Source organism: Puntigrus tetrazona, chromosome 7 (assembly GCF_018831695.1).
Source record: "Puntigrus tetrazona isolate hp1 chromosome 7, ASM1883169v1, whole genome shotgun sequence".
NCBI lineage: Eukaryota > Metazoa > Chordata > Actinopteri > Cypriniformes > Cyprinidae > Puntigrus > Puntigrus tetrazona.
Window position 1 is genome coordinate 39,738,270 of NC_056705.1, and position 10,831 is coordinate 39,749,100.

At 36.6% G+C, this 10,831-nt stretch overlaps 1 protein-coding gene across 1 annotated transcript; it reads right to left on the reverse strand.

Moving 5' to 3' along the window:
- Positions 1-73: 73 nt before the first annotated feature.
- Positions 74-8,519, reverse strand: LOC122348006 (mucin-5AC-like; the record flags this gene model as incomplete). The annotated part of the gene is given in 27 exon segments (XM_043243238.1): positions 74-89; positions 337-411; positions 789-936; positions 1,091-1,219; positions 1,333-1,489; positions 1,576-1,812; positions 1,917-2,096; positions 2,174-2,278; positions 2,365-2,503; positions 2,587-2,738; positions 3,061-3,161; positions 3,286-3,335; positions 3,567-3,822; positions 3,965-4,091; positions 4,171-4,265; positions 4,368-4,532; positions 4,665-4,805; positions 5,094-5,163; positions 5,269-5,379; positions 5,565-5,703; positions 5,818-5,935; positions 6,350-6,475; positions 6,572-6,785; positions 7,526-7,632; positions 7,738-7,828; positions 7,909-8,023; positions 8,251-8,519. Coding segments are annotated over 27 exon segments (3,633 nt in total), but the record flags the coding sequence as incomplete, so codon positions are not given.
- Between the last annotated feature and the right edge of the window lie 2,312 nt (positions 8,520-10,831).

Genomic DNA, 10,831 nt, shown 5'->3' on the forward strand with positions numbered 1-10,831 from the left:
TCCACTTGTCAATTGTTCTGGCTTGCTTGATGTTGATAAATCTTCATGAGTTCTGGTTGTTTCTTTTTCAGTTTTAGGTGAAGTGTATTCTGTGGACAAGAGAAATGTAAATTTACGAAGTTGCAAAGTTAAATCTAAATAAAAAAACAAGCAAATTAACAGTTTGGTGTCTAAACGTATATTTTCATACATTGAACACTATAAAATGTTTACAACAAGCTTAACCCAGTAGAACAAATGCATAAGCTTTGATTTACAATGCATGAGGCTTAAACAAACTCTAGTAGCAACATATAAGATCAGGAATAAATGTGTACCATATAAATTAAAAGTTACCTGGGGTGCTGAAGACAAAAACTGTTGTCGGAGTTGGTGTTAATTTCTGCGTTGTTGTCTGGGTGAATGTGGTTGCTGGAACAGTAGTTGTTTCACAAGGTATCAAAGTCCTCTCAATAGTTCCATTCACTGAACATATGCCTGTGATACAACCTCCCAGCCCATCCGTTGTGTGATAAATTATATCTCCAAAGTTGTACTCTACATTGTTGTACTGGCATGTACATGCTGAAAACAAGAGAAAATTTATATGGAAAAGGTATAAGGTAAAATCCTTAAACTATACTATAACTGAAATGCTAAAAACCTTACCATTTACATCAAAGTCACAGACAACACCAAGAGATGTACAATAACTACATGAGAAACAAGATAGGGTAGATTATATATATTTCAAAACTGTTAGTGACCTTTCTTAAATATGAATATGAGTAAAAAATATGTACACATACCATGACTGACACATATCTGTGGTTGGCACCTGCTGGCCAACCTCATAATGTAACATATCAACAAAACAGCCACAATCCTCCTGCGTCACACACTTCATGGTATCCTCATCAAAAATAGGCTGCTCGGGAGGGCATTTAGGATAGCAACCTAAAAATTGTAAAAGTAAAAAATGCATAAATATATATATATATTGACTTAATCACTTTTCTTTTAAGCAAAAACATAAAAAAAGAAGAAAATTCTAAACCAAAATATTCTCTTCATCCAGGTGATATAACTGGATTTAACTATGAGTTCTCACCTTCAAGTGCTGGTATCTGACTAGAGCAATTTCCAGAGGGGTTTCTACATGTCTGCATACAAGGTGTTCCACAAGGTTTGTAATGCCACTCACATTCACCAGGAGGGTTGTAATAATCACAAAACATTGCTGCAATAAAAAGGCAACCTTTTAAACCTGTTTCTTTGTCTTCGAGATTTGCAGCTTTTAGTCATTCCACCACAGCACATCTAATGACAGTCATATAACCATTTGTGACTTACGGCATATTTTAGGTGTTCTCCAAGCAACACAGGCTCCAGCCTCATTACAGGCTTGTGCATAGGCTGTTACAGCTGTGCAGAAACACTCATAATCTCCACCACTATCACAGGCACATGCATCTCTCACACAAGCTTCATAAAAAGGAGAGGGGTCCACCTTTAAAGCAATATTCATGGCAATATGGCTGTTACCAAAATTGCATTCAATGTTTCAGATAAAAATACATAGTTTGTTGTAATTACCTGTGAATGACAGGTTGAGAAGACACTGCTAGTAATGATGCTACACTGCCTCTGTGCCCAAGCCTCTCTATATGGATTATGGACACAAGGATCTTGGACAAGGGTTGCATCTGGACAGTTAGAGAGCTTCCAACTGTTTACAAAATCCAGTGTTTCGACAGCAATTGCTTGACTGCGCGTAGTGAAATCATTATTCGCATTTCCATCATAGTTTCCGCACAGACCACACACGCGGCCCTATCGATTCAAATGGAAAAATTAATACATAAAATAAATCTGATTTTGCAGTTAACAAATAGAGTCAACAAGGGTTTAGCTGATGAACCAACCACTTTACTCACATTAAACTCTGGACTCAGTTTGATGTGTATAGTTGTTTTTCTGTCCCATATGAGCATCAAACCATTATTGGCCTCAATCACCAAGTAAAGCCCCATGGTGCGCATCTGGTAGGGAATCTCCTCTCCTGCATCTCTACGAACAACTTGGTAGGATCCATCTATCAATCTAAGCTCAATGCCCTGAAATATGATGGCATAATTGCAATGCTTATTCTTCACTAATGTAAGGTTGCTATGAATGCGAGAAGTTAACTTACTCCAAGAAACAGCTTGATAGCCTTGGAACAAGTTGTGCCGGTGGATCCACAGGGAATGTTTTCAGTAATGACTCTAAACGTGCCTGTGGTGTTGTTGCAGAAGTCCTGGTCATGGCATAAAATTGACATTCAGATTATAAAAATACAGTTTACTGATCTTCAGTCTTTGCGAGGAAGTGCAATGTTAATACCTGCACAAGGCTGTATTCGCAGTTTCCACTAAAGACATATCTTTTCTCATCGAATGTTTTATAGTGGCCGTCTCCATAGATGCTGCATGTCCCACTGCACTGATTTGTGGTACAGATCCATCGTCTATCCTTACAAGTACTATACAAAGGAATACAAGTTCAGTATTAAAACTGTATGTAGAATATGAAAAATAATTACAAGTCTTGAACAGCTAAACATACCATTTATTACAGTCAGTCTTAATGCTTTCTCCGGGTTGGTAGGCAACTCCGTTGTGGAAGCACGGGCACAGGTTTTCAGCGATACAGCCACCTTTCCCATCAGACACCAGTCCAGAGGGGCACACACAGCCAGACACACACTCTGTGCTGATCTGCAGTCATTCAACATTAAAATATTTACTTGTAGTTGCTGCAAGGAACGGGTCGCCCCATATTTAACAATTTAGTTATCTACTCACCCCAATGCCATTCTAAACCCTTATGCTATTATTTTCTCAGTACTACAAAAAGGAGTATATAAAATATTTTCATTCAAGTTCAGTAAGTAAATACTCAAAAGTATTTTTTAAATGTCTTCCAAAACGAATTGGTTTTGCATTCCACACATTACAATATTTCATTGTGTATTTATGAGTAGTTTTTTGAAATTACATCAGCATGGCCTATTCTCTTATAGGAATTAAGGCAACTCACGCAGGCCATGTCTAATGTGTTGCAGCTCTTCTGACACTCTGATCCTGTGGATCCAGGGCTAGCACTGGAGCAGTTGAAAAACGTCATTGGATCTTGGCACTCTATTAGAATGCACAAAAAGACATTAGGGCTGTGCACGTAGCTGATCTCAAGTACAAATACAACAGAAGGGTGAACCAGAAATCTGTGTTTTTTAATGCACAAGTTAAATATAGCTTCACTCACCTTCCCCATTTGATACCCCAGTGCAGCTCAGTTTCCCCATGTCGCAAATACTGAAATTTAAATATATAAGTTAAAAGCTATTCATTATAAGCTATGCAATTATGCATAGCTACATTTTCTCACAGTTAGCCTAATATAAATACGTAAATAAATGTAAAGTAGTTAACTTTATATTGGTGTCTCAGGTTGTCATATTTGGAGGTCACTGACACCAAAAACTTTGAAAAACCCTGCCTAGAACATTATTATTTTTTTAATTGCAACCAACTCAATGTGCATACCATGATCCACCATCTTTAGAGATTACGTCTCCGGCAGGAATAATTTTGCCTGAATCATAACATGAGCAGCTGGCAGGCGCAACACAGTCACCATTATCATTCATGTACGTTCCTTCTGCACAGCCACAGCCATCTACTGGCACGAAGTCAACAGTGCAGGTGCTGTCTGATTGGCTGAGGGATCGACAAGTGCGGTCACAGCTGGTCATTTGATAAGAGTAGACCGTGGTGCTGGGGCAGGTTAGCATGTACGTGTCTGAGGAGAAATAGACAATCAACTTGATGAACATATCGCAACCAAAAATTCTTATTTGAGCTCTTGTTTTCAGTCTGTTTGAATTTGGAAATAAAGTAGCTATCTAATATCCTCAAGCCCTCCAGAGAAGAAAGCAACTCACTGCAGGCAACTTCTCTCCAGCCATCAAGAACTATCCCTCTTGCAGCACATGCGTGAACGTATGAGGACAAAGCAGCACACATGCAGTCCTCACTTTTCTCACAGTTGCAGCTGTCATATATGCAATTCTGGAAAGTATGTAAAACTTAGACAAAACTCCAAAAAACACAAAAAACCCCAAAAGAGGAGGAACGTATTTTCACTTACTGCTTTGTAGACTTCAGGGCTGATTTCAGAGTGGCAGGGGGCAAACACTGATGAGGGATCTGATAGCAGGGAGCACCAGTGCTGTGCATATTTCTCTGTGAAGCAAAATGTGCTTATTAGAACAAATATTGATGATTAGTCTTTAATGACATTCCAGAGTTATAAATCAAAATCACAGCAACTGAGTGAATTCATACCATTTTCAGTGCTAAGACTGCAAGGATTCTCAAAGTTTCTTTTGACATCAGGGCAACTTGCTCTTGTTTTCCAGGTGTTGGCAAAATCTAAAGCGGTAGCTTCCCTGAGTCCACCAATGGTTGTGAAATCATCAGCCTGAATGTTGTTGAAATTGCCACAAAGACCTGTGCATTGTTTTGTTATTAGCAAGATTAATGCAGGTAGCAGAATTAAAACAGTCTAAAAAAAAATTACATGCACATTTATTGATTTGATGCTGCTTGTATTGCATGAGAGGGTAAGATAAAAATGAATACCGCATGTTTCTCCTTGGTACACTGAGTTGACTGTGATGTAAAGTTGCATTAGAGGTACGAGCTGGATCTGAAGACGAAGCCCAATCAAATGGGCCTGGATGACTATGTAGAACGAGGAGGGCTTGAAAATACTCACATCAGCTGAAAATCAAATAATAACAGACATATTAATAAATACTTGGTATAAGCAATCTCCATTCTGAACGGTTATTCAAATGCACCAACACTACTGGAATAGCCTTTCTCAGATATTAAAGTTAAAATAAAACCATGTTTTTTACTTTACCCAAATACAAAACTGTAATAATAGCAATGTGTGCTTTAGTGCTGCAAGGGGGAAATTGCCTTTAGGTTATTACATGTAGGTTATTCATAGTATTTATCTTTTTTTCTTTCAAACTTTTCTATTCTCATCTTTCATTTGCCTACCTGTAAAAAGTGGCACCTGGGCAATTATTCGGTTGACCTCAATATTTCCACTGGAATCCACTTTGATTACCTGTGTGCAAAAGAGAATACAGCGAAAAGAAAGTTAGCGAAAAATCCGATTTGATATGATAAGTGGTGTGTTACGTTTTCTCTTTCGGTTCATTTTAGTACTTACATTAGTTCCATCTAACAATGCCAGCGTTACTGACTTCAAACAGGTTTCAGTTTCAGTCACACCACATTTCACCAAGTCTCCTTGAACTGTGAATTCTGTGCCTGTGCATTGCTTTTGAAAAGGAAAGAAAATTGAACGAGGTGAATTCGATGTGTTTTGCTTTATTCAATTAAGCACAATACATAAAAAACAATCACTTATTTGCTAGCTGCTTCTAATTATTCCAGAAACAACCTATATGCAGTTTCTTGTAAAGTTGTCGTAAGAACTGCCTTCAAGCACGAGGAAGTACATACTTTGGACAGCACATAAGTGCAGTCTCCATGAAAGGTGTAGGCTTTTCCATCATAAGTGGTAATATGGGATCCACCCTCTACTGAGCATAAATGTGGGCAATCCTTCTGGATACAGTTCCACTGTCCCTGTTCACAAGTACTAAGTGGAAAAAATAACGTCACTGTAAACATACTGTTCATAAACACTCAATATAGAACATAATTTAATATTATTCATTTTTATCCTGGCTTTGAGAGCAAATTCAAGGCTTACCAGTCTCTGCAGCTGCTTGTGTAATTCTCCCCAGAGGCGAATATTTTACCTCCAAGGACGCAGGAGCATTCGCTGTGCGGGATACAGCCAGTATTGTGTATATCATCAAAAATAGTGCCTGGAAGAGAGAGAAAGAGCAAAACAGGTTATTGCACAGGATAGAATGGATATGTTCAGAACGCCACAACTATTGTTGTTTAATCTCAGAATTTCTCAGAATCTCAGGTATTTCTCAGAATTGTGATCCTTAATGAACAAAACAAAAAAAATTATTGTACCAAAAAATTACCAAAAAATATTTGTTGTAGGTTGTCCTCCTAAAAATGCTCAGTGTTTTCATATGTATTTTTGTATATAAATCCCAATCATTTCCAAAGATCGCAAGACTTTATAGACTTTTTTAATGATGTTATAATCTAATAAACGTTCAATCTAAAATGACTGCAGTCCACTAGAGAGGTTAAGTGAAGTCGGACAAACGGCAATCAGTTGCAATCAGTGCAGACAGTTATTTTAGAAAAAAACACCGTACCAGGAGGGCAGAAGCATCCATCAATGCAGTGGTGCTCACACACTTGTCCTATTTCAGGGTTTGTGCAGGTGTCAGTGCAGGGATTTCCACATTCTTGGTGGATCATGCTTTCTGGACATGGATGTGCTGTAACATACGAAAAAAGGGGATACAGGTGTAGGTAAGACAAAAATGCACGAAGGACTAAAGAAATGAGCCGCTAATAGAAGACGGCGTACTTACGGCAGAAATATTCTGATCTCCATTCTTCAGGCTTCCCTCCTGCATGCACGCACTGCCTTGAATATTCGGCGATGGATTTGCACAGACAGAAGGATCCAGAAGTGCCGTTGCAATGGCACAGGTCTTTCATGCAAACTTGGACAAATGAATCAATGGAAACCCGACCTTTGCAATCATTGAACACTGAACTGGAGAAGATATCGCGGCAGAAATTCTGTAGGAAATGAGAAGTCACAGTAAATAATTACCACCAAACAACCCAATCATTATTGCTACAGCTACAAATGATGAAATATATATATATATATATATTGACTAAACAAATATCTACATGTGACTTGAACCCTGCATTTCTACATATTTCTAAATATTACATGTAATATTTAATTCATAATACTAACTCAAGTATATTTCTTCAAATAAATGCATCAGCTACATGTAAATGCATATACATGAATGATTGATCCAGGATAAACATTTTTTTTAAGCCTAAAACATATTTTCTGAAACATTTTCCCTCAAATCTGATTGGCTGATTGGAATGTTGTTCCAGGATCAACAAGAACTTGATATAATCACGTTTACCGCATATCCATATTTATTAAGCAGAAGCAGAAAGTATTCAGCCCCCTTCATGTTTTGTTACTTTGTTGATTAGCTTTTTTCAAAAGTATAAATTTTATTTCATTTTATGGATCTTTTGGGACAAAAGGGACAACAAACATGAACCAACACCATATATATGTGAAAGTCTCTACTTCTGTGCTTATGATCATAATATTAAAACTTGAATTTGCCACCCAACTGTTTTTGTCACCCATGTTTGACATTTTATCCGAAACCATAGGATTTTTAGCTAAAATACTTGATTATTACTACCTTGGTTTGTACACATTTCAAAGGCACTTAACTGCTTGTTTCAGACAAGAGAAAAATGACCATTTATTTTCATACCTCATCTCCACAGTTTTCCTCAAGAGGTACTATGTCTTCCTTGCAAACCTCTGTCGGATCATCCATCTTCCAAAGATTCCCATAATCAGAAACAGAAAGCGTATTTCCTGGACCAGGATATAAACGATTCGTTATTGTCTGAGTACAATAATGCGAAACATTCGAGATGGTTACAGATATATTTCACTAGTCAAATAAACTATAAAAAGTACCATCACTGATGAATTCATTGTAAACCTCGATTCCGTTGAAGTCTCCACAAAGTCCACATGTCTGGTTTTTGTATTTTTCATCTAACTTGACCTGAAAACCAATCAAATTATTTTAGCTATTGGAGGCAGAATTAGTAATAAATGTTTGTTGCGTGTAGAAAAGATCCTTACCATGAATGAATCATCCTCGTTCCACATGGCTACCAGCCCCAAAATGGCTTTGACCGAAATATAAGACGTCATCTTCTCGATGAAAACTTCAGAGCTGCTAAATGGAAGTGTGACTCTACAGAAAGAGGTCAAATAAAGTAAAATCACGCCGAGTCACCTTTATTTCTGCTCATACAATACAGATCAGTCAAAGACATTATGCTTGCAATATTTACCACCACCACCATCAGAAAACAAGGTGAGAACTGACTGGAGTGACGTTAAAACTCAACGCATGATTTTGTAATTGATAGTTTGACATGATAGTTTAATTCACATGATCTGATCATCACGGTCACTTACGTTTGGCCATTAACCCTGAGAGAGCCTTTGGTCAGCTCTACGACGGTCCCCTGCAGCTTCATGGTGACTTTGCTGATCGTGGGGTCGTTGTTCACCACCTGATGTCTCAGCTGGATGTTAAAGTCCTCATAGCTGCTCAAACAGTGTGACGTCAGGATGTAGTTGCAGGAAGATGAAAGCTGGAAGTAGTTCCCGTCGAAGGTCTTGTAATGGTAGTTTCCCCACACACTGCAAACCTGCTCGTTGTGTTGTGAACTCACTCCTGATCACAAAACAGCGGTCGGTTTTAGCGTACGTTGAAGTTGTCAATGAAGAAACGTTTGATTTCGTGAAGGATTCATTGATGCTTACCTAAAACCATTTCTATAGTGGCAGTCGGGATCATGTTCGTCGTTGTGAAAACTGGAGGATTTTTTGAAAAATGTTAATAAAGGAAATGATTGTTTGAAAGAAACTTTTAAATTCATGTAATTATATAATTATTGCGTTGCTATATTCTACCATCCACCAAAATCATCAAACCAAAAACAAATACATTTATAAAAAATATATATTATACAATTAATAATAATATCACACTAAAAATAACATTCACATTTGTTACAGTATTTATTAATCTTTATTTAATTATATACGGAAACATTCAACTGTTAAAATTAACACAAACTGATATTAATAAATGCATAATGCGTATTTTCATCATTAATTTAGTGTTAACTAGTGCAGTTAGCAAATAGAGCTTCATTGTAAGGTGTTACAGAAATTAAATGCATTTTACAAATAAATGTCTTAAGTCCAGTATTTGAAAACACTTGTTTCAAAGTAGTCTTACTAGTTTGTGTTGCAGCAAGTCCAGTAGACAGTGTCCATATCAGCGCTCCTATAGACATGATCTTTATCCTGTCCATGATGTGTGAGGAGCGTCGAGCTCTCCACGGGTTCACTGAGAAAGACATAGACCTATACTCAGAGTTTTATAGCTCTTGTCCCTCAGAAGGGACGTGAGATTGAACTAAAGGTGGGGCCACATGTTTATTTTGTATGACAGCATAATGTAGCGTTTAGCTGATAGATTTCCATACCTGTATTCAGAATCCAAGAATAAACGAGGCTCATTATTAAAAATATATAGATTTCATGTTTAATGAATAAAAAAAACATGCATTTAATAATAATAATAATAGTAGTAGTAGTCAAAATGTGAATTTAAAGCCACATAAATAAATATTCAATTAATGTTTGTTTAATTTCTTCTTTTAACCATGCTTCTTTATATCTTTATAGTTATACATTGAAAAAATTAGATGTAGAATCTATTTTCACTCATAAATTCCTATTACCATTACAAAAAAATGGCAAAGAAAAGCAGAGTAACATATAATTCAATTGTAAAACATACTTTTATACTTAATACTTAATACATACTTTTAAAAAAATGTTAAAGCTGAGAACACATTTAATTAAAAATTATTATTATTATTATTATTATTATACTTATTAATTATAACTAGAAACTACATATGAGCTAGACCATTTATATAAAACAACAGCACGAAAGCCCAAATATATCTGAGCTCTTATTAATATTGTTATTGATATGTTTCTACGACAGAGATTTTTACATCACCTTGAACTTTACCAGACATGCCATCTGTGAGTCAAAATGCTGAAAACATGCTAAACATGATAGAAATATTTGAATTCAAGCAATAGCTGGAAATGTCATTATATGTGTAAATGTTTGTGGTTTTGGCGTGTGCCTTTTCTGCAACGCAAGAGAAAGGACTGTAACAAAGCACGGGGTGGGGAACTCTTTTGAACTAATGATGTATAAATATTGAGTCCTTGCTGCATTAATCCTCAAAAGTGACGCAACGCCGTGAACACTCCTTAACAAAACTTTAGACGCCGTGTTACTTTTAGCACATGGAAATGTTTCTGCATAATAGCAATTATTGCTTGTGACCAATAGGGTGAGTCATAAAACCCTTCCAGGATCTGCATCCTGATTGATTAAAGGACATTTTAAAAAATATCCTGTATACACCAGTATGTAAAAAATGAATCATTAGTGTTTTAAAAGAAAAAAGTATATATAAATATATTAATTAAGCCTGCCGTAAAGCATTGTTTTTAAAGATTCATCAGCTGAATTCAGCAGAGAATGTAGAATTTGTTTTAGTGGATTATTGTTATTATTATTTATTATTATCCTTGCTAAAAATGAGGTGTTCTTATCCCCAGAGTCTTCTGGTTTATGTCATGTTAGAAGATGTGTCCATGGCCACCAAGTGTTTGCTGAAACTGGGATCTGGCATGTTTTCTCACGCTCTTCTTTGCTATATACTGCATTATTTCACAAGCACAGAGCAAACAGATGGAGCTTAATACGGTCTTTGGTGTAAACTGGATTCAGGATTCAGAAATGAGCTCAATGGCTCAACGGCGTAATTCAAACACACATTGTCATGATTGATGCTCTGCTATGGCATGGTATATGCAACCGAAGATCAAATCGAGGTAAGTTAAAGCCTTTATGTAAAGGTTACTTTCGCAATACCTGAATAAATATACTTGAGGG